At 42.0% G+C, this 24,555-nt stretch overlaps 1 protein-coding gene across 5 annotated transcripts in view; it reads right to left on the bottom strand.

The window, feature by feature from the left end:
• LOC310959360 (nucleosome-remodeling factor subunit BPTF-like) overlaps positions 1 to 24,555 on the bottom strand; it is a 49,904-nt gene that overhangs the window by 4,564 nt on the left and 20,785 nt on the right. For 3 of the 5 annotated variants that reach the window (XM_083930671.1, XM_083930674.1, XM_083930673.1), the window contains 20 exons: positions 21,687 to 21,811; positions 21,143 to 21,271; positions 20,778 to 20,928; positions 20,366 to 20,405; positions 19,715 to 19,940; positions 19,073 to 19,222; positions 14,625 to 14,755; positions 14,399 to 14,513; positions 13,977 to 14,194; positions 13,162 to 13,399; positions 12,710 to 12,978; positions 12,280 to 12,393; positions 11,927 to 12,088; positions 11,392 to 11,474; positions 7,204 to 7,429; positions 6,625 to 6,971; positions 5,845 to 6,018; positions 5,546 to 5,738; positions 4,789 to 4,873; positions 2,763 to 2,949 (listed from right to left, as the gene is read on the bottom strand). In XM_083930671.1, the coding sequence (XP_083786797.1) occupies positions 2,763 to 2,949; positions 4,789 to 4,873; positions 5,546 to 5,738; positions 5,845 to 6,018; positions 6,625 to 6,971; positions 7,204 to 7,429; positions 11,392 to 11,474; positions 11,927 to 12,088; positions 12,280 to 12,393; positions 12,710 to 12,978; positions 13,162 to 13,399; positions 13,977 to 14,194; positions 14,399 to 14,513; positions 14,625 to 14,755; positions 19,073 to 19,222; positions 19,715 to 19,940; positions 20,366 to 20,405; positions 20,778 to 20,928; positions 21,143 to 21,271; positions 21,687 to 21,811 (3,363 nt within the window). Of the gene's footprint in view, positions 1 to 2,762; positions 2,950 to 4,788; positions 4,874 to 5,545; positions 5,739 to 5,844; positions 6,019 to 6,624; positions 6,972 to 7,203; positions 7,430 to 9,791; positions 9,850 to 11,391; positions 11,475 to 11,926; positions 12,089 to 12,279; positions 12,394 to 12,709; positions 12,979 to 13,161; positions 13,400 to 13,976; positions 14,195 to 14,398; positions 14,514 to 14,624; positions 14,756 to 19,072; positions 19,223 to 19,714; positions 19,941 to 20,365; positions 20,406 to 20,777; positions 20,929 to 21,142; positions 21,272 to 21,686; positions 21,812 to 24,555 lie in introns of those variants that run through there. The other 2 variants (XM_083930672.1, XM_083930675.1) reach the window with 2 other exon arrangements.

Below are 24,555 nucleotides of genomic sequence, written 5' to 3'. Positions count from 1 at the left end.
TGACACTTGTATATTTACCTCAGGTACTGTCCATTTCTTCTGATCATCCATGAGATGGTTCTACACCTTCATTGGAGTCCAGCTGTGTTTAATTCTAATGATTGGACTTGATTAAGGAAGCCACACACCTGTCTATATAAGACCTTACAGCTCACAGTGCATGTCAGAGCAGATGAGAATCATGAGGTCGAAGGAACTGCCTGAAGAGCTCAGAGACAGAATTGTGGCAAGGCACAGATCTGGCCATGGATACAAAAAAATTTCTGCTGCACTTAAAGTTCCCAAGAGCACAGTGGCCTCCATAATCCTTAAATGGAAGACGTATGGGATGACAAGAACTCTTCCAAGAGCTGGCCGTCCAACCAAACTGAGCAATCGGGGGAGAAGAGCCTTGGTGAGAGAGGTAAAGAAGAACCCAAAGACCACAGTGGCTGAACTCCAGAGATGCAGTGAGGAGATGGGAGAAAGTTCAAGAAAGTCAACCATCACTGCAGCCCTCCACCAGTCAGGGCTTTATGGCAGAGTGGCCCGACGGAAGCCTCTCCTCAGAGTAAGACACATGAAAGCCCGCATAGAATTTGCCAAAAAACACATGAAGGACTCCCAGACTATGATAAATAAGATTCTCTGGTCTGATGAGACAAAGATAGAACTTTTTGGCCTTAATTCTAAGCGGTATGTGTGGAGAAAACCAGGCACCGCTCATCACCTGCCCAACACCATCCCTACAGTCAAGTGTGGTGGTGGGAGCATCATGCTGTGGGGGTGTTTTGCAGCTGCAGGGACAGGACGACTGGTTGCAATTGAAGGAAAGATGAATGCGGCCAAGTACAGAGATATCCTGGACGAAAACCTTTTCCAGAGTGCTATGGACCTCAGACTGGGCCAACGGTTCACCTTCCAACCAGACAATGACCCTAAGCACACAGCTAAAATGACGGAGTGGCTTCGGAACAACTCTGTGACTGTTCTTGAATGGCCCAGCCAGAGCCCTGACTTGAACCCAATTGAGCATCTCTGGAGAGACCTCAAAATGGCTGTCCACCAACGTTCACCATCCAACCTGACAGAACTGGAGAGGATCTGCAAGGAGGAATGGCAGAGGATCCCCAAATCCAGGTATGAAACACTAGTTGCATCATTCCCAAGAAGACTCACGGCTGTATTAGCTCAAAAGGGTGCTTCCACTCAATACTGAGCAAAGGGTCTGAATACTTATGTCCATGTGATATTTCAGTTTTTCTTTTTTAATAAATCTGTAAAAATGTCTACAATTCTGTGTTTTTCTGTCAATATGGGGTGCTGTGTGTACATTAATGAGGAAAAAAATGAACTTAAATGATTTTAGCACATGGCTGCAATTTAACAAAGAGTAAAAAATTTAAGGGGGTCTGAATACTTTCCGTACCCACTGTATATACCTGGACATTTTTTTGTGTGCAATAAATCAATCCACAACTTAAATGCAATAATTTAATCTTACAGCTCATTTCTGCCATACATATATTATATGCTTTCTCTACACTTAACTTCATTTTCTGTGAGTTTTTTTGACCTGTATTCATATCTCTATTCATATTCAAATATGAACATCACATAATTCCATTAAAATGCACCTGTATTATGATGAAAGCAGAAGCAGATATGTTGTTATGGGTGGCTGACTGAAGGCTGAATGAAAATAACACCAACATGAAAATGTAGAGGATCAAGGGTGTGAGAGAAAGCTTATACATCGTGCAGAGAGAAAACAAGTAGGAAGGGTCAGGAAATGCATGCATCATCCCCTGCAGAGGCCCAAACTCTAAATGTGTCAGTGTTTTATGCCGACTTGTTCTGTAGACAGAGGAAGTTTGCTGGCTGTATGCGCATTTAGTCATGACCCAAAACGAAAAAACTCACAAACATGATTTAAATGTTTACTGGGAGCACAAGATTGTTAACCAGGAAATCAAAGAGAGGAAGGATTCAATGAACTCCAAGAGCACCTGACACATTTTATTGCTCTCATTGGAGAAAGTGTGTATCCACCCAACCTCCAAGGAGGTCAGAGTCAGCTACACAGCAGCACAGCTGGAACTGCTAATGACTCAGGGTGTTTTCACACCTATAGTTCATTTGCTCTGGTGTGAATCAGTTGAGTTTGTAAACTTGGAGTGTTTAAATACAGGAAGAAGGGGCTGTGTTCTCGACTTTCATATTTCGGGCATATTTCTGTGAGACAAACGAGGCGGTGTGTTTTATCATATAGCCGGCAGAACTATATCAGCAGAATGCCAAAAGCACATAGAGGAAATGTCTTGAAAATACCGCTTCACACCTTGCAAAGAAGACGAACTGCCGCGACGACCTTGGTTCATTCTTCAGCTAGCTGCTACTACTGAGCAAGAAGCTACAGTTTGCGTGCTCTGCTGCGTCCCAAAATGCAAAGCAGACTTGACTACAGGAGCAGTTTAGCTCAAACTCACAGGGTACACGTGCTAACTGGGTCGGATTACGTTCCCACCGCAAATGAACTATTTTAAAGTTTGTGGGACTTGACTGAGACCACCTCCTATAAAAAGGGTCTTGATCAGTTGTTTTTTTGTTATTAACCAGACTAAAAATCGCAGGTTTGAAAACACCCTCAGACTCTTTCTTAAAGGGACTTTATTCTCTGACCCGTGGAATTCCACTGCCTTCCATTTCTCAAAGCCACCTGCTGCCATCTTTGCATTTCTTTTTCTCATCTGTGCTGATCCCCATCATTTTCCCAGTCTTACCTGCTGGCTTTGAACCCTTTGAGTTTCTGGACAAAGAAGGTCTCCAGAACCTCGGCACACTGGTAGAAGGGCGAGTCACTGGGGTTGTAGTAGCGGCAGTTGTCGAAGATTTTGGTCATGTCCGCTACAAACTCTGTCAGCTTGACGTACTTGCGCTTCTGTATCCTCTCCTCCATGGTGGAAAGGTCTGAGAAAAGGGGATTTAAAAATACATATCTGCTTAACGATTGTATGTACAGTATGTAATAGAGATGTATAAAAAACCCAACTTATTTAGCTCTGAACTCCAGCCAGAGACAAACATCACATATGCAGAAGCAATAGATAAATATCTGGCTTTTCTAAATTGACTTTGTTCCACAAATCAGCATGCCTGCTTCAAAGTAATTGCAGCTTATGTGGCATGTGTTTGACAGACATTCAAACGTGTTTCCTGGGAGCACAGTTCATCTCTTTATATGTGACAGCAAAAATCCAAAACCTCTGCCAGCTTTAACCTCGATCTAGTCAGCCTTCCAGATCAGTTACTGAGATCCGAGCAATTAATCATTCCTGAGGAGAGCGTCATTATCTGAGTGTCACATTAGTGCTTCCATGTCTAGCTTTCCCATAAAAAGGAGCTTTCTGTATTACTAACCTGGTTGAATCAAGATAGAAAAAACAATAAGAGTTAGCAAGGAAGTTAACTGGCAACAGCCGGGGCTTCACATAATCTGCTGCTGCCGGTGGTTTGCTCTGCATGGCATCCAGGGGCTGCGTTTTATACAAACATATCCCACTCTTAACCTCCTTAACCCCCACCCAGCTAGCCAGGGGCTTACAAACCTCATGGTCAATATCAAAGACCTCCTTCTTCTCTGTCATCAGATTTCATCTCAAAACCCTCCAAAAACTACCAACGGTTGCAGCTACACCAGCCAAATGCTCCCTTTTTTCCTTTTTTTTCTTTTTGAAAACCAACAAGGTCTTTTTCTTGCGGTGGAAGGGAGAGGGGAGGACTAGAGTTTCCAGGACCGGGCCAACAGGAGCTAAGTGTGGGGCTGGTCCCTTTCCACAGGGAGCCCGGCAGACCCCGGACCAGCTCATTAACGGTTTGTTTGTGTGGAAGTTCAAAAAGGCCCTGCTGACGTAAGTCCCCATTTACATGGCCGGTTTGATCTGAGTTGGAGGGCCTCCTCCCTGCCGTCCTCCTGGTGGCTGTGTTTCACGGTTTGAGATATAGAGGCGGGGTGTAGCTTCCAGTAACCTAAAGCAATTATGAAATGAAAACAAAACGACTGATGCAACTACATAACAGAGCCACAAAGTGCAACATTAAAATTGGTAAAGTCAATCCACAAAAGATGATTTTTTTGTAGGTTGAGGAGCGCGGAAATTTCCGTTAATAGTTAGCTATAATATTTGGAATTATGTCCTTCAGTTATTTTGATACAATATAATCTAGGGCTCCAACAATATCGATTATTTTCATTATAAATGAATCCATTTACCTTTTGTCAGGTCTGTAAAATGTCAGAAAATAGTGAAAAATTTCCCAAAGCCCAAGGTGACGTCATCAAATTGCTCATTTTGCTTAACCAACGGTCCAAAAATGCAAAGATATTCAATTAATAATGATACAAAAGAGAGAAGAGCAACACATTCTTACATTCGAGAAAACTGAACCAGCGAATATTTGTTATTTTACCTCGACGAATGACTTAAGCACAGGGTTTTCCCCACAGGTACTAAGAATTTCTATTTAATTTCCAGATTGTCCTCTTTCATATGCATTTCTGCAGTTCAGTGACAATACTCAGGACAAAGCAGGGGAATGCAGAAAAGTGAGGATTTAATATGCTCGACATGTGAACAAATACCGGCACTCAGAAGACAGAAAAGACTTCGGTCCAGAGAAGCTGCCAGACTGACTGGGACAGGAGGCTAATTCTCCCCAAGTACAGCAGCCGGGAAACATTCAAGCACAAATCCCGTTGTCAGTATTCACCGTTGTGTTTGTGTGCTTTTACACGTTTCCTCCACTCACCCATTGGTTCCTTGATAACCCTGTAGTAGTCCGGGGCATCGTTCGTGTCCACTGGCTCCAGGAACGGCCACGCCATTTTATGCGCCTGCAGAGGAGGGGAGAGATACAGAGAAAAGACAAGACACTTGAGAAAGCTGAAACCAATGAAGAAAAACAAACAGCACCATGAAAATGACGCTGGAAGCAGGTGGGTCAACACAGATGTTCTCTCTTACGTTCTTCCACACTCCCATCTCTCTGCCTCTCTCACACATACGCAGGCCGCTGCAGCAAGGAGGAGAGAATCAGAGGGTTGGAGGTAGGAGGCGGAGGAGCAAGGGAAAAGAAAGGGACGCTAGAAAAAAAAAATGCTGAGGCCAGGCAGCTGTCCAAGCATCGCTACGGGGAGCCGAACTCATCAGATAAGATGCACACAGTGGACTTTTGTTTGCTGCTCACACACTGTAGTGGGGCGACGAGGAGCTGTGTTAGTGTTCGCTCAATCACTTGTAATAAAACTACCACTATAGTGCTGTTGAGTATTCATGTACCTGTAGAGTAAATGTGCAGTGATGCAGTGGAGCATAAACCTCCCTGAAACTCAGTTTACCCAAAGTTTACCTAAAGTACCAGAGCACTCACTGTTTCTTTCCTACTGTAGTGTTTAAGTGCAATGATCTAGCATGACTGTCGTATAATTATTATATTCACTGCTACATCTCTACATACACTCACTGAAGGCTTATGCGGTTTGGGCATCTACAATAAATTTGTTTACCTGCAAGGAACGCAGGATTCTCCGCAGGCCCTCAAAGTCCTTGTCTGTAAGCGGCGTGAAGACCGTCATGGCGTCCTCTGTCGACTGACACTGCGGGCACACGTATTGGTCGATGTGGTTGGCCTCGCTCTGCAGGATGCCCACACAGCGACCATGGTACCAGTTTTGACACCGGTCACAGCCGATGTAGAACCTGGGAATGCAAGAAGTGCTTTTACTTTCAGCGTAGAGTTTTGCATTGCCTTTCAATGTGCTTTATAAACAAGGGAAGTATTATTAATAATCCTGCGGGTCCTTACTGGGACTCGTCGTATGGCGTCTGACAGATGCAGTACAGCTCCTCTGTGCTGCCTTCCTGCCCCCGTTTACACTCCACACAGATGTAGTCATCCATCTTCTTGGCCTCTTTCTCTGTGATGCCAACACATTCTCCATGATACCAGTTGGTACACAGGTCGCAGCCAATGTAGAACCTGTAGAGATTCAAAAGGTGTTGTCACTAATGTCTCGCAGTAGACACCAACTAGTTCATGGTATGTCAGTAAGTGTACCAAACTTTATGAAGTTTTCATTAAGTTGAGATGCAATAGATAATGTTTCCACCGCATCTGAAGAAACGGGCAGATTAAGCAAATAAAAAAATCGATGCCTTTGTTTGTGTGATGTGTGAAAAAAGGAACATGGTGAAGAGGCAGATTGAATATGGCAGAAAAGCAAGATGCAGGAATATGCTGCATTGGTTTTTGGAGGATTGTTTTTCCGTTTCAGTATGATTGTATTGATACATTAGCAAATAGGGTTATGTTTTGTTCATAAGTTCAGCAACTCTACCCTGAAACTGTAACTTCTGGACCATTAGAAAGCACAAAGCTGGGACTTTTTTTTAGAGGCAGGAACCAAAAGTGGAACTGTGTTTCTGAGTTCCTACAAAAGATTAGGGAAAAGTTCCACCTGTCAAATGGGCCATTCAAATTTTATTTTTTGGGGATTTCTTTTAATTTAGAATTGTTTTATTGTGCCAACTACCATGCCTACCCACTAGATAACAGAATTTAAAACTCGCGAGAGCGTCATCATACTTAGTCTCGTCGTAGGGAGTCTTGCAGATGCAGTAGAGCTTGATTTCCTTTTTGCTTTCCTTGGTGCTCGTTGTCGAGATCATCTTCTTCTTCTTGGACTTGGCTGATGTCGCAGTCTCCCTCTCCCTTTCCTCTTCCCGCTTTCTCTTGTGTGTGGAGGTGACGCCCGTGGTGTGGTGGTGTTGAGAGGTGATACCATGCGTGTGTACCAGAGTATGTTGCTGCTGGTTGTGGGCGGCGGCAGCAGCGGTGGCAGCAGCGGCAGCAGCCTGAGCAGCCTGGTGTGCTGCAGCCTGAGCTCTCTCCTTCTCCCTCCGCATCCGCAACAGGTCCCTCTTTAGTTCCTCCTGCGGAGTGTAATGTCAGGACGCATGGGGTCAAAAGTGGTGGAGAACACAATCATAAACTGAATTCAGATAAAGGTGGTTCCAAAGCCGCTTGTCACACCTCTTCATAATTATGTTTTATATTTCAAGCGGAGACCATTTTTACTATTTTTTTTATGTACCTCCTTGTTTTGAAAATGTATGCGTAGGATGATGTTTGAATAGACACCCTCCATCCTCCCTCCCTTCATACCTGGGCCTCTAGCTGCAGCTCCTTGTCGAGAAGCGCCCGCTTCTTCAGGATCTCCATTTTGAGGCCCTCTTTGTGCCGGTACAGGAGCGAGGAGAGCTTGCTGGCGTTGGCCAACCTCCTCTTCGCCTCCACTACCTCCTCCTTTTTCCTCCTCTTGGCCTCTTGCCTCTCATCCTTGTCTATCCGGTCGAGGATGAACTTCATCACCTGGTTGCATACGATCATCCTAGACAGAAAGGAAGATGGGAAAATTACAGACTTATATCCTCCTGACCTTTAACAAGTGAATAGATCATAAATTCATATTGTATCGAATAGTGAGACCCTGTGTATTATGGATGAAGAGCTCCTTGAATACAGCAGAAATGTTATAGTCTTGCCTAAAAACACAGCTCAAGAACTCTAATGAGGACCCATGTGAAATAGAGCTGTGGACCATTCGGGTTATTTTTAAGGTACAAAATACACATAAAACTCCTGCTGGGAGAGAAGGATAAAAGTGCAGTGGGGGAAAGGATTATCACATATCGGAATCTTGAATTTAGAAAGTCAATACAGTCAATGTCACAGGAAGAAAGTTATCCCTCTGACACACCACTGGGCAGGAGTCGAGTATTAATCCAAACAATGCTTCAATGTTTCAGAGAGAACAACATGCACGGCTGTTGCTTACTTCAAAAAATGTGAATATGTAACCTTCCACATGTAAGAAGTGGCCGTGTGTATGAATGAACAATGAAAGCATTTCTCTCAACACAAGTCCATGAGGTACACTGGGTCAGTTATGTAAGCTGTGTGACTACAAAGTTCAGGGTTTGACTGTATGACTTTAAAAAATGTCCCATCCCTATCTGGCTCTAAATCTTTCCTTTCTCTGCGGTGAACTATCTAACAAGATAACAAATGATAATCCTGGAAAATGTAACCGCTTTTCCCAAAAACTTCCACTGGTACAAACAGCAACAACAAAACAAGTAAAGCTAAACTTCATGACTGTCCACATTAAATCTTAGATCTCAGTGTGCATCACTGACATACAGTAACCTCATAATGACCCTTGTTATTGTGTGGAAATTTAATATAAACATATATATATATACACACACAAATATATACATATATATACATATATACACACACATATATATATATATATATATATATATACACACACACACACACACACACATATATATATATACACATATATATACACACATACATACACATATATATATGTATATATATACATATATATATATACATATATATGTGTGTATATATATATATATACACATACATATACACACATATATATAAACACACATATATATATATATATATACACATATACATATATATATATATGTATATGACAGGGACAAGCGGTTGAAGATGAATGACAGTCTATTTTCTGTTGTAAGAGTTCATCACACAAAACATGAAAATATAGGAATAAGAATGTAATAGGATTACTATAACCTTGATTGTTGTATTTGTATCTCATTTCCTTTTTCATGTGTTAATGTCTTCTTGTGTGTGGACCCCCAGGAAGAGAAGCTGATGTAATGCATCAACTAATGTGGATTCTAATATAACTATAAAGCATGGAATCTCTGTCTGTCTGTATGTTGCATATCTTAATAACATTTCAACAGATCTAATTCATGCTTGGCAGATGTATCGCTGAGGAACCAGGGGAGCGCATGGTTTAATTTGGTGCAATTTGGCCAGATTATGACACTTTAACAATAAACTTTACGATTTGGCCTTTTGAACTGTAAGTCTCAGGAAAAACACTCTTTTTTTCCCCTGGATTCTGTGGGTCCAGATGAATCTATCCACGTCCAGATGCATTTATCGCCATTTTGAATTGTGTCCAAATCTGTGTTTTTTCATTACTCCTCATACAAATTTTGAGCAATCATCACCAAAGATAGTACAGAACCTCTCTGGACCAAGCTGGAAAAAATTACCTTTTCAAATTTTTGGAGGTTTCATACACTTTTGCTACAGCTTGCTCTCAAAGTTTGCTCAAAAACTGTGGGCAGAGCTTATATTACCAATCACCTCATATTTTCTGAACACTTTGTGCTATTGCAACCACATTTGGTGCAAATGTGTAGATATAAAGTCCAAGTGACCATGACACATTTGGTGGCATTTGGCTAATAGGTGGCGCTGTAGCAGTATCATCTAACTGTAAAAGGAAGAAATCTCTATCTGTGTATGTCTGCATATATGATTGTCCTTCGCACATGTCAAGAAGCGTTCAGTTGAGTTGGATCGGATGAGCGGTTCTCCAGAATGCTGCAAGCAGCACTTCAGGCGACCAAGCAATTAGCCTGCTCCAGACAGGCACGCATCCCCACAGCCAGGCCCCCCTGACAATGCTGCAATCAGCAATACTGGGAACCAACCAGTCGGTTAGGACACTGCACGGGTGAAAACAAAGTCTTTTTAAAAACCTGAACCTAACATGGCTACTTTCAAAAAAGGATGCCGTTGTGTCAGCATCCCTGGGAGTAACAAGCAGTCAGACTAGTGATGTTACTAAGCCACGTGTCTTACAGATGTTAGGGACGTACTTGGTTGTCCAGTGTTTATTTGTATGAGACTCTGTGCTTCAGTAGCATGGGAGTGGAGCTGAGGATTAGAAGAGAGGTATGGTGCAGAGATGGACAGATAATGACGACTGGCAAGCAACAGTGCTCTTGTAAACATAGGAAAGGGAGGAAGAAAGGTCAAATGTGCAAATTTAAGCAAATCAAAATGCACATGGGATTCGCACATGTACAGTCCTATACTGTGTGATGATAAACTTCCTGAAAAACAAAAGTTAAAGTAAAAAAAGTACAAGAAATACTGAGCAATGAAGAAGAAACCAAACCTGGGAGATATTATAAAAACATTAAAAAAATCTCCACAAACATATTGTCAAAACTGAACGTTGCATATAAATATAGTAAATCAAAGTAATTTATGGCTCTGTGTCACCAGTATGTTCACTTGTGTTCGCCAACATTCGCAACTAAGATCGAAAATTGCTGGTTCACATTCAACGCCAGAATGGCGCGTTCAGTGTCACGTTTGTGTGATTAACGCACACGCATTCATTGCTGCTGAGGTCAAAGATGGGCCAGGGTTTCTACTGCGTGTACACTGAAGTACGCACTGCAAATGCAGCGTGAAAGTGGAGGAGACTAATGAAACACGACACAGAAACACACACAAGCTGATGTCAGAGGTCAATGTTTTTACTAACTGAGTCGTGTTTTGAAGGAAAAGCGAGAGAAAAGGATGACCTGAAGAAATGGAAAAAGGATGAAAAATAAGCAGAGAGACAGACAACAGACAGAGCTGCTGTAGTGATGTCAGGGTAGTCTGGGTTTGGTATTTCAGGTTTGTGTGAATGGGTACTGTCAGTGTTGACACACCGTCTGTGGACATAAACACATGGTTGTCAGGGTCAACTGTAGGTCAGAGTATAATCTATCTACAGCATATAAAACAGGAGGGAACAAGGAAACTTTCTAAATATTCCACTACTTTGACTTTTATCATATAGATTTTGATTTTGTTTTTATAGCTGTAGAAGTCCTATGGCTGCTTACCGAATAAAGTTGAACCTTTTTCAAGGTAAAAGTAGGCGTACAAACATTTTGACACTGTGAATCTTTAGAAAGGAATTAAAGTACCTGGCCTTCAGGAAATATCACCTGAGAAAGTTTAGTTATTGCTAAAAATAAAAAAAGGGCCAGTACACCCACAGTAGCATTGGTCACCGGAGTGATAAGCGCTTATGATTATTCTGGTAAATTATGTCAAGCTCATAGACTTTTTATACAGAAGTGTTAACACACTACATTGCTACAAATTGGTGTAGGGTTGGAAGGACTTTGTGTGGTTTTTATGTGCAATTCCGCTCATTTATACACAGGTTTGTCTTTCTGTTCTTGCATGTAGGGTCACCGTGAGTACATGCAGCTGTTGATGGTTACACACCCAAAAGTTCCCATGCTGTGTTAGTACCTCCTAACATGTTGGTGTTTGTATAGAGCAAAGAATAGTTTGCAGACTGCCTGACACATGACAATTCAAAGAAAATGAGCAGCCCCACAGAGAATGAACCTTAATATCATTTCTGTGCTGCATTTTGCTAATAAAAGACAAATTCTGGACACAAACCGCTGATTCTCTTCTCTCTCGGCAGGCGTCATGGTCTTCTTCTGCTTCAGGTGCTCGATCACAGCGTTTTGTTTCATCACCACCTGAAACACACGATGCAGGAAGATGTCAGAACACAAACAAAATATATTTACAGTGTGAGAGGAAACAGCTACAGTAAAGCAGAAAATCACATTTGAATAAAATATTTATTAAATCAGTTTGTGACTTGTGATGTTTAATGTGCACTACAAATATCTACAGAAATGGGCTATTAAATTTGACCAGGCAGTAAAGTGTGTCAAATACACTCTTGACACACTTAATATCCAAACAGGCCTTTGAAAAAGTGAGGACAGACCAAATTGTCCTCACTTTTTGGAAATGTCCTCACAAAGAGAGACAGGTCCCAGGCTGTGAAAATAAACCCAGCCTTCGTGGAGGGTTGGAGGATGGTGACTGTTTATGTACTGTTGGCTTGGAGAGAGCGAGTCTTGGACTGAGATGGATGACAGGGATACGAGGGGTGCTTGAGCACGCTTGCCCAGATACACACCTGTTTCTGAATGATGTCGCTCTGGCTGGCTGCGTTAAGGGCTTGCTCTCTCTTGGCCTCTGCAGCTTGTCTCTTCTTCTGTTGCTGCTGTTCTCTGAGCTGCTGGATCCTCTGCAGCTGCTCCTGGACAGAAGCTGTCTGGATGGTCACTACGTTCCCAATCTGTGCAGAGGGCATAGAGTGATAAGGTTTCTAGTTTTGAATACTCTAGTCTAAACGAGAGAAGCAGTACACAGGAAATGTCAACATTTTCATGATTTGTTTTCCGTTCATTTTAGTAGGACCAAAACACATCTGCAAGGTCCTATGAAGGTAATATATTAGGGTCTGGTTTAGCAGGCTTGCTGCACTACCTGTCCTCCCTGAGCTGAGGTGGTCCCTGTCTGTTGTATCTGGATAGGAAGCTGCAGTTTGATGTGCTGTGGCAGGGAACCTCCACCCTGCTGGGCCTGCAGCTGCGCCAACACCTGCAGTCACAACACAGAAGATACAAAAATTTAACAAAGCTGAAAAGAAAACCAGGTTTGTGTTTGTATATGAATAAAAACTTCTATTTAGATAAGTTAGATCACACTGTCAGATACATTATAGTTGCTTTTAATTTAACAGGACATGGCCCCATTTACACCTGTTTTGCCAAACTACAGTAAAGTCTCCTACAGCTAGACCATATGTAGCTTCACCTGAGCTGTGCTAAGCTGCTCAAGGTCATCTCAGCTACAGCCGTTTTGGGAAGTGGAGTGAGGTTAGTGCGAATTTCCCTGACACAGTTGCTAATCATACCTGTACCTGCTGCTGCAGTCCAGACACGCTGATGAGCTGCGGCGTCTGCTGCAGCTGCAGCTGGGCGGTTCCTCCCTTCGTTTTCACCTGCAGAGAGGTGGGAGACTGGATGGGCATGTGAGCCTGAGTCTGAGGGGGTAACTGGCCCTGTGGGGTGGCTGACGAAAGGGTGCTGGTGGTGGCCAGGGGGGTCGCCCCTGCCTGGACTGGGGCGGCAGCCTGCTGTGCAGGCTGTGCTGGGGTTTTGGTGGAAGTGGGAACTGTGGTGGCTGGAGAGAGAACCAGAGAAAGAGTCAGATGAGAAGGAGAATTTCATAAAAATGTCACCATCATTCACTGCAAACCACACAGCAGAAACACATCGAATTCACATTTTATTTTCACAGTTATTTTCCAAGAATTTGCCTGAAAGAAAAAAAAACCCTACAATCCATGCTCATCTCTTATCATACCTGTGGTTGATGTGGGTGTGGCTGCTGAGGGTAAGGGGGTGAAGAGAAAGCGCTGCACCTGGCCGTTGGGCAACGCTGCCTGCATGAGCTGCTGACCAGGTCCTGGGATGACGGTGACCCCGTGAGGTATGACCTGCAGCTGACCAGTGGTCTGGCCCTGGCCCTGAACCATCACCGTCAGAGCCTGTTGGGTACCAACACCAGCCTGCCGATCCACACCTGACAAGGCCTGCTGCTTCTACGAAAGGCAGAGAGGAGAAGGCAAGGTGATTCACATTGTATAGTCAAGTCTAATCCAAATGGCCTTCAGTTAAATTTTTTTGATATCCCATTATCCAAAGCATAAATTCATTTTAGTAATCCCATTTTTTTCACAAAATCTCAAACAAGGCTTGTTTCAAATTGATTCAAATGTTCGTAGTTGTATTGCAACAGCCATCTGAGAATGGGGGCTCTATTTTGTCTCACAAGGCTTCTTCCATTGCCCATGTGTTCTGACGTTTTTGGAGTTTCTCTTTGTGTTGGAGAACTTGAGCTGGGTCATGAACTGTTGGTGGTATGTGGTCGTAAAGACCATGAAACCGTTGCATGTGATTCTGGGCTCTCCTTTTCCTCTTACTGTAATAAGGAAAATGTATGTTTGAGAAAAATAAATAATGTGTACAGACCAATTCGATATAAGCATCTTTCAATAATTTGTCTAAAAAGTTATAGGCCATGGTATTTTATTTTGTAGTTTCATCACTATTTGGAAAGTGTTCATTTCAAACCCTGCACACAGGGTGGCACAGGACATCTGTGTCTCCCACACTCACCTGTGTGAGCTGTGTGAGCTGTGCCAGGGTGAGTTTAACCTGGCCTTGCCCCTGCGCCCGCGTGGTGCTGGGTGGTGTTTGGCCTGATGCCTGTCCTGCTGTGTTGGGGGTGGCCGCCCCCTGTCCAGTGACCGTGGCGACAGGGCTGGCACCAGATATTGCTGTGGAGACTGCCTGGCCACGAATGATCTGCGTTACTACTTGCTGTCCACCCTGACCTGGATGAGAGAGGTGTATAAAAATTATAAATTAAACTAGACTTCCATACATGCACACATTAGCGCTCAACACTCTCTCATGATTTTGGCAACGGGCTGGAGATCAGACACATTCACAGACACACACATTGACTTACAGAGAGGGCACACAGTTAAATGTTAGTTTGTTGCTAAGCGCTCGCTGCTATTGAGCAGTGATTTTACCTTGCTGTACAACAAGGGGTGTGCGGAGTATGGTCTTTCCCATTGGGCCTGTCTGCTGGATCGGTGTTCGGATCACTGTCATTCCTGGACGGATCTGACCACCAGCTGTCAAAACCTAGAAGGACATTTTTGTGAAGACGTCAAAAATTAATTGTTTTAAAGCCAGCATCTTCAGATCTGACAAAAAAACTACGGATGCTACAGAGCAGAGAGAAAGCATATGTACTTGTTGCTGGGAGCCTGGAGTATTGTGCCGGATGTTGAGCGTGGTGGTGCGGGGCTGGAATGTGGTGTAGGTCTGGGCACCACCCGCCGTGCTGGAGGGGATGATACCCAATACTTTCTGTTGAACCACACCTGCAGAGAAAAGAGAAACACAAAGATACCGGAGTGAACAAATGAGAAGAGAGAGGCACGAGGATAGCGGTGGGTTGAAGATGAGATTTCCCGAGAAGCAACTGGTTTATTCTAATCATCAGTCAAGACTTAAACATAACTGGTGGAAGGATGAGAGAAGGACATACACTTGCATATTCATATATTTATACATCAATTTTAATTTTAAACATTCACGTGAATCCTCAAGCTTCACTGTATCCCTGGGACCTCACCTAAAGGCCAGTAAGCCTTTCATCATTAAATGTTTAAACAGCCTTTCCTAATATGTTGGATTCCTGTTAGAGAATATATTTTTAGACATAGGGTTATGTATCAAAGGCCGGCAATGACTCTGACGAGCCCGTTAAAGATCTGTGTTTAAAGTGATGACACACATGGCATGAAAGAACAAGTGGCTCTAAGTAAATGTAAAAAAGAGGAATGCTGTAAGAAAGGGACAGTTTATGTAGGTTGGAAGCTTAAAAAAACCCACCAGGATTAGGATGTGTGGTTTAAAGATACAGTTTTTAATGTTTCCTTGTAGGATTGTTTGTAAACTTATATGTAGATCTAGAGCTCAATCGATGATATTTATTTGTCAAATGCCTGCCTTTTGGGGGGCTGGGCGATTATTCGATATGATCGTTTATCACCTTTCGATAGTCGTATTGTGATGGAATCGCATATCGAGATATTATCTATATCATCTAAATTGATGATTGAATACCAACTCAAATTTTTCAGAGTTTGTATTTCGCACTAAGTCTACTACTCTATTTTTCATTTGCCATGTATTAAATTCACACAGGAGTATACAGAAATAGGCTTAACCCTGTGGTTATTTCATATAGACTATTTATTTATTTAAACCAGAGCACATGTACTCTATATCATGACACATAATAATTACCTAGAATGGGATGGAAGATTTTGGCCATATCGTCCAGCCCAACTTTAACTACATCAAACATATCCACCAACACATTTTTAAATGTTCAAACATCCTAATACAATTACTGATGTGAAGCAGTGGCCAAATATTTGCGTGTCACAAGTGAGCAGCAGTACAGAAGTCCTGCATTGAAACAACTCACTGAATTATTTGTGAGCTTCTCTCCTTGCTCGATGGCCAGCTTTTGATCACAGCAACGGTAAATATTAGTTGAGCAGGTAAACAAAATCTTCAAAGGCTCACTGAAAGCTTAGTTGGGTTTCCCCCAACATACCTGAATCTCCTCATAAATTATGCATGAACACAGATCCTACTTTTTAACTTTATTCTGACAAAGGGAGCGTTTCATATTTGTTCGCCAGGCTCTGTGACTTAATGAGCTCACGTGAAGCTGATGGCAGAAATGGAAACCATGAGAGTGTCTCTCTTTTTTTCTCTGCTGCCTTCTTGCTGCGGTTTTTCAACCACAACCGAGCAGGTAAACCTATACATCAAGGGTTTCCCTCTTCAAACAGGGACGTTAAACCGGGTCGTAAGACCAGGGGAGTAGCGGCTCTGGTCACACACATCAAACACGCTTTTCTATGGACTGGCTGTTTGGAGAGGTCGGGGAGTTGGAACTCCGGTGAGTTGAGAGGTATACTTTTATTCAAAAAGACGGAGGGGAAAAAAAGAAAAATGGAATCCCGCTATAAAGGGCTACCTGTTTGGGAAGCAGACCTCAGGGTAAACTTGTTTTCCTGCCTAACTTCCTTAAGCCCTTCCAAAACAAACAGGGCGCCCAACAGTCATGCTGGACAAACACACATGTCCATTAAATGGTTACACTCCACCTGAACTTGGTTTCTCCTTCATGGTGACTTCAAAGTTAAAAAAATCACTTTCTTTGCATCTATGGTGAATATTATTCTCTTTATCTGGTGAATGAAATGTTTTATTTATTTATACGTCTGAATTTAATGTTACATTTTCTGCATACTGACAAGCTATTTTTAGTGGCATCATCACTGCATCATATGTGAAAATGAAGATCTCTTCAGTTGTTGGTTAGCTTGATGAAAAAGGATAAAACAGGAAAACCGAGACTTTTTATAATCAGTTGGGAGAAATGTGGATATACCTTACAAACTTCTTTTAATTTCCAGACTAACGTTTCCTATCCAGTGTTTTTGTGTTTTTCACTTAATCATGTAACATTTCAATTTCAAAATAACATCTTGTGTAGCATGAAGTCAAGTAATTTTGTGACGGCTGAATCTGGCTTATATAACCCATGTAAGAGCTTTCAACAGCTTTAATGGGACATGTCAACATGACAGACCACCTCATATCCATCATCCGATAATTTGACAGGACCACAGACTGGCCAGGGTGTGCTCAGTACAAACCACCGCCCCATTTGCGGTGTCAATATTAACATTTCAAACTGTTGAAAAGCACCTAACTTAAGATAGAACAATCTTGAATCCGCAGTCTGGATTTAGAACGCCAGACTACACAAATCCACCATCCCAAAAACCATCCAACCAAAATAACAGCTTTCCATTAGATTACCATGCCGACAGGACACGGCCAGACATGATGTCCACACCAAACTAAGCTGCTGACTCATGATGCTGGCACATGGTGGGCACCACGATGGGGCTGGTGCGCACCAGCCTGCCACAGGCTACTCATTTTTCACTGCGGATAGTAAACCCTCAGTGTAGGCAAGACTGAATGTCAAGACACTCGTTGAATCCTTTCATCCTCGTAAACTGTGCGCCGCAGTGCACGGTGTGGGTGGCGTAGTTTTTCGGGCTGTCATTTAAAAAAAGAAAAATCTGGTTCGAGTGAATAATATAATTGTAGAAACTTGGCTTTTTAAAAATCAAAGGTTTGTGCAGGATGTCCCGTGTCTCATTAGTCACGATTCTCTCTGTCAGCCTGTGGTCTGCAGTGTTTTAACTCCCCTTTAAGTATCCGATCTACTCGCTTGGAAGCTCGATGGAGGGCATACTAGGTACTATCCACAACTTTTGATAATGCAAAACCAAACCAAAGTTCAGTAGAGTCGAACTGTACCATGGAGTGGAAAAACGACATATGCTCACCAGCTAACTGCAAACTTTGTCTGCTGCTTAGTGCTGGGCAGGTAGTGTACACTGGGTTTATAAGATCTTTATTGTTGAAAATTTCTGCCTACTGCATCTGAAACATCATTTAGAGAGTGGTGAAAATGAATTATTTCATTAAGATAATTAGGCTTTAATAAATCAAGGACAATTTTTCAGGGTAAACCTATGTCAGCAATAAAGGACAAACCAAATCAGCAAAATAAAGCTCACCGGGAATCCCGGAACAAATCAGGGATGTGGACGATAATTCTGAGGTCGGGAAAAGAGTCAGACCAATATTTCATTTATCTATTTTACTTTTGTGAAACGCTAAGCAATTGACTGATACTTAACATTTATAACAATTTAACTTTTTTTTAAATTTTTTAAAGTCTTTTTTCCCCTCAGTGCTCATTTCTAGAATCGTTTGACAAAACAATAAAGTGTATGTATAATGTATAATAATGCTGAATATTCTTTAATAGTTATTTGCTTAACAAAGCGGTCGTTTGAGGATCTTTGCAGTCATATCTGTGCAAAATCTGTGCGTAATCCACATACCGGTAGTCTTATTTTCATTATTTCACTATATCAGATAATAAGCAAATTAATTACCTCTAAAATCAAGACTGATCAGTCAAAAAAATCCTGAAAAATCAAGCGGGCCCTAGTCTGGAACCAGGCTAAATAAAGTGCTTAATTTAAGCATATAAATAAAAACACGTCTGCGTTAGGACCATGGCAAAACTAACTGACTGACTGACTCAGAGAGGCGAGAGTCCGTGTGTTTAACAGAGCTGAACACTTGAGCCCTATAGTGCTTCAAAGTTGTGGGTCTTTAAAAATGACCTACTACTTGGCTCAATGTCAATGGCAATCAAGAACAGAGGAATGTCTAATTTGTGTCTAAGACTTAGACTCTGTAGACTTAAATATTTGGGCCTGCGGTAGCTGGCAACAACAACATTTGAAATGAGTGAAGACAGACTCAGTCCTTCTAGAGCACTGAGTGCGTGGTTGGCACGCTAAATTGCTTACAATGGCATCCAATTAATGAGCCAGATCTAATTTGGCTCCTTTGACACATTTGAAATGTCTCAGCCGTGGGTCCAGGGTGAAGCAATGAAAACACAAACATACAAGCATCCCGAAATGGCAGTGGATGGAAAGAAGAAAAGTCTACCCTAAATAATTTAACTTGTGCCCTCTGTTTGCCTCCAAAGTGTGACTTATTTAAACCTGCTGTACCTCCTTGTGAAGTCGGCACGTTGACTGTGACAATCTTGCTGTTGGCGGGCAGCGGGAGCTTGGTGGTCACTACTTTTCCACCCACTGAGGTTCCTGTAATCTGGAAGGTGTGCCCACCAGACGTGGCCATGGTGGTCTCCGTGCCCACTCCTAATAAAGCAAACAGACAACAAAAATGTACAACAAATACTTGTAAATCCCTAATATTACTGCTTCTAATAGAACTAAATATATGTGGAAAAGAAAAACAACACACTTTCAGAAGGGTAACATTTTTAACTAATAGATATGACCATGAAACTTCCCCAGCTGATTACTGACAGTAAGACAAATATTATTTGTAAGACAAATATTATTTGTATTACTGTACATGTTTTCTGAAATGTTATGTCGACATATGCAAATCGGGAATTAGTAAATGCTAAATTTTGGTGAATTTGAAGAAGTCTATAGATGCAAATAGACAAAGTGTAGTAAAACAATAACCTAAATGTGTATTTTGGATATTTTAATTTTCAAAATTGACCAGTGCATGAACAAACCTTGATTTAGGTATTAACAAAGAGTACACTGTATTTCCTTTTGCTTCACCAGACTAAAGTACAGCAAACTGGCTATTAGTTACACCGCTCTTCAAAGTACCTTGCGTGCCTTGACCCTGCTTGACCCAGGTGGCGAAAGACTGCTGGAAGTTTTTGTTCTGCTGGAATGTGACGGGGGTGCCCATCTTGGTGGACAGTACCACCTTGGTGGTGGGGGTGCCCTGGCCTGACAGTGAGCCTACGATGACTTTGGGCGTGGTGACGGGTGTTGCAGGGGTTCCTGTTGGGGTAGCTGCGACTGAGCCTGGTTTCTGCTCCAGACGTTTCTAAGATAGTATATAAATCAGTCAGTACATTAACATAGGGACCCATGAAATAAGTAGTCATTTAATACATAAAATCAGTTGCGTAGTAGAAAGGATAGTAGATTAGTATAGACAGGGATGTTTCTGCTAGCTGCCGGGCCAAATAATAACATCAGTAGAAATAAATGGATCATCGGTTATTGGACCAATTTTAACTCAATGCTCCTCAAAAAGCAAGTGTGTGTAAATCCCAGCAATCAATCAGTGTCCTTTTTAAAAGTGTCGGCTACATGTGCACTTTTTCCTCCCAGAAAGGTAAGATACAAGCCTCAGTGGAGACATATCTCTTAAAAAAAAAGGCTTATTTATATAATTTATTTAAAAGATGAATGTGCCTTTGTGGGAAAGGCAACTTTGGAAAGACCACTGAAATGAAGCACACTCACCTTGGCCTGCTCTGCTGCCTGGGCTTTCTCTTTCTCCACCCTGTAAAAGAAAAAAAAGACACTCAAGCTCACAACACAAACAAAAATTTGTGAAGAAGAAACAAAGTTACGCTCTAGTTATTAAAAAAAAAAAAAACATATATATATATATATCTTGAGTAGACATTTTGAGCATCCTACGTTTTACCTCACCAAGGTTTGGAAGGACAAGGCACTTTACCTCTAGCAGAGCATGTGAATATGTGGACTTCACATTATTATTCAGGATCATCCTGAATAATATCTGACTCCGAGTTTGAGTCAGATATTATGTTATGTTATGTTATATGTTCCTAAATCATTTTGAAAGATTACACAATTAGTGCTACATGGCAGGTGTAGGCATGACATGCTCGACCCTTGACCCTCTGACCTTTCTGAGAAGGCTCTGATCTCCCAGAGGTCCAGTTCCTCCTCAGCCACCCAGGTCTCGATCACTATTGGGCCGGTCTGCTTGGCCGGCTCAGGCTTCTTGGGGCGCAGTGCACTGGAGCGCAGCCCTTTCCTCTGAGGGGTGTGGGTTTCTGTAATGGTGGATCAATAACAGATCAGCCTTGGGTTTTTTTTTGTTTTGTTTTTTAAAGGAACATTAAAATGAATTAATAGAAATAGACAAAAATGACTGAGTTCATCATTTAAAATCATGGTTTTATCTGGATATTCCAAAGCTTTTGTTGTCTTTGGTCTCAGGCACTCTTTTTTCAAGATGAGTATTGAAAAAAAAAATGTGAATCGAACCTTTCGGAGTCTCCGGCACCCCGAGCGGGCAGATGATTTTGCGGATGCAGTACTCTGAGCGAATGCCATAGGGCCCCACATCACGGCGCTTGATGATCTCGGTGGTGGTGATTTCAGTATCTGATGTCTCTGTAGCAATGAGTGGGGATAGGGCTGGGTTGGTACGGTGATGAGGAGGAGAGCCCGAGAAGATGGAGGAAATGCACTCCAGCATAAACACAGTGACACCCACATGAGACTGAGGGCTGTGTTTTGTTTTTTCAGACAAGCATTTTTGTATGTTTCTCTGGGCCAACATGGGGTTAAGGAGGATATCCCCAGTAAATACAGGAAGAAATGCTACAGTTTTTTTGAACACCAGGTTGGAGTTGATTGGTATATTTGGAGGAAACACCAGCTGCACATCATCCACAAGTATAAATAAATAAAATTAATTACAGAATCATGCAGGAAGTCAAATAACAGTAGATAAATATCCTTCCCCATCCTCCCAAGGTGAAGGACATCTTGATTTGAAAGAGTTTGGGTGATTTGGGGGTTCTACCTGTACGTGTTGTGCCGACAGCAGCAGATGGTTTGACGGCCATGTCGTCCCATCTCAGGGAGGCCCACAGGAGCCTCAGCATCAGGCTCACACCAGCCAACGACTTCACTGTCTGCAGGCGATACCTACAACACAACCCCAAGATTCAAATATTAGTCATGTACATAGTTGCATGTGGCAGCTTCTGTGCGGTTACACTTACTTATGACCGTTGACATTGTGTGAAATGTCTGTGTTAGGACAATTTGACATTAACCAAGACAACATAACATACATGTTCTAAACATGTAGTATAGCAGGCATAATTATCAAACTGAAAGAAACTATTTAGCTTTAAGTGTTAACTTTACATTAAAAATCTTCAACATACAAATACAACAGTCTCATGACAGCAAGTGTCAAAACCAACATCTTATCAGTTTAATGTAATGTTAAAGTGGAATTCCGGCACAAAATCATCCCATGGTCTTTTTCAGCAATTATATACATCAAATAAGCCATCGAGACAGTTTTTGTTTCGTGTAACAACTATTAACAGAGAAATTTGGCAGAGCTGGCCGTAGCTTTACCTTGGGGAAGTGCAGTGAAAGCATTTTTAACCTCTACAGTAGCCTTGTAAGTATCTCTACGCATAAAACTAAGCACCGACGACAAAGAGTGTTTTAAAAGACTGGCCTCAGTACCAGCTCCTCTCATAGTAAAGTCCATTCAAGTCGATTACCAAATGCATCCAAAAGGAAGGAGCCTATTGATGCTTCATTTATGTGGAGGAATACTTAAAGGATAAAACAGCAGTTTTAATGCTTCAGCGTGTTAGCAACGTTCAGCTGTTAGCGAGTCTCCCGGATTTCTCCGTTACAAGTTGTTACACGGAAAAAAATTCTCAAAGACTTATTTGATGTATGTAGGTGCCGGAAAAGACCATGGGCTGATTTTGCACCAGAATTATATTTTAGCTCTTGAAGCGAAATAGTTCCATTAAGTTTGGTTAAATTCAAATTTAAATAATTTTCCCCCTGGGGAATATTAAAGGATTTCTGATTCTGATAATTAGGCACCCTATGATGTTAATGACCCATTTTGTTGTCTTAAACACAGACATCTCAAACAATTTCAACTTCGCATAAATATTCCAACAGTCATAAACATCCATAAAGACTCATTCATGCCTGTGACAGGTGTCAAGTCGTGGTTCTGACAGTGTAATGTCAGAATCTAGCACACCCCTTCACTTTAAGTATTATCTAAGTTTACATCTTCACATAACATGACAAACGGTTATACTGAATGAAACTCCAGGAAAATGGAAATGTCTGTTGTGCACTTTGCTAAAAATTGAACATTTAAAGTTAAATAAAAGCAGCCCCACTGACAGAAAGAATAGTTGTTCTGCAGCTAAGGGCTGAAGGGTTTTTGGCTTTCCCCACTGCCCTGGTGTAATGCAGTTCATTAGAGAGGGACAACTGACCACCAGTGTCTCACTCAGTGTTACAGAAAACACATTGCAGCACGGTCATGGGACAGGAAGGGGCAGAGTAAAAACAGACTGAGGTTTTTGATGATGCTGCTGTCCCCTCATGACCATTTCCATGAAAGAAACAGAACGACTGGCTGCCGTCTTATTATTTTATACCCTCATTTGGATGAGGGATATAGTCTGGCTTATTGGATGTACAGTGCTGGGATAAAGCCTGACATCCAGCACCTAGCCAGCCCTGCACGCTATCTCTTTTGCACAAGTGCCATCTGTTAAGCAAGACGATCGTGATTGGTTTAAAGAAATGCAAACGAGCCAGAACGTTTTTTTCCACTATTCCTGTATGATCAGCAGGTGTAGCTAGACCCTACTCCAGCACCACTGCGAAGGGTTAGATATTATCTCGGACTACAAACATAACAACAGTTTGAAATCACAAGGTTCAAAGTGGAAACTAGTAAATATATAATTTTCCTTTTTAATTGAATAAACAGTTTTGGGTGTAACAGACTGTTCTGAGTGTAGAATTAGATGACAGGATGTCCCTCCATCAATGTAAAATGTCTCTTAGAAGAAATATTCTAACCACAGGCAGGAAAAATTTTCCTAAGTTGCAGGGTTGGGTCGCTGCACAAAGTGAACATCTTGACACGTGTGTGCCAGATGATTCATTACCGCTTCAGAACTCTGAGGTGCAGTTAAATACCCTGCATGACACCAGGCTGAGAGCTAAAACACCACTCAGGGCCAAAGCCACGAACAGCAGACAGGAAGGGAGACATAATGAACAACAGATCAAACGGACATAGCACTTTGACACAACCAGGACTGGGTTTAAATGTGGATGCTGAAGGGACATAGTATCCATAGTTGTGTGAGACTTTCTCTATCTGGGATCTCTGAAATGGCCCTTTATAAAATAAAATTATAAAAGAATTGTAGTTGAGCCGTTATTTAATAAAAAATTCGGAGTGCTGCCCTTGCAGGGTATTTAATGAATATGTTTTGGGGAGTCAGTAGATACAAATTGTTAATTGATTTGGGCTTTCTGTATTGGAATTTCTTAATTTGGAATAAAGTTTTGTCAATGTTATGCATTGATATCCTCTGGTGTTTTCTCTCGAACAAACCAACCAATTGTGAAAATGGACATAGCCTCTCCGTCGAGGCCCGTTCTTTTAATTTGATCCAATCTTACTCACCCAAAGGAGTCGCCATCTTAACAGACTAAGATTCCGCCTCATTTCCTCTAACCAAAAAAGGCCATTGATGTGACGTTGGGGGGAGGGAGGGACATCCATCTGGCTGACTTATACCGCTGAGGCAAAGTGAGGCCCCGCCCCTAATTATTTATAAACTTTTATTAACTATTTAACATGGGGGTTAATGAGC

The sequence above is a fragment of the Echiichthys vipera genome, assembly GCF_963691815.1.
Source record: "Echiichthys vipera genome assembly, chromosome: 2".
NCBI classification, from domain to species: Eukaryota; Metazoa; Chordata; class Actinopteri; order Perciformes; family Trachinidae; genus Echiichthys; species Echiichthys vipera.
Note: the sequence above shows the minus strand (reverse complement) of the source record. Positions and strands in the feature narration are given on the sequence as shown.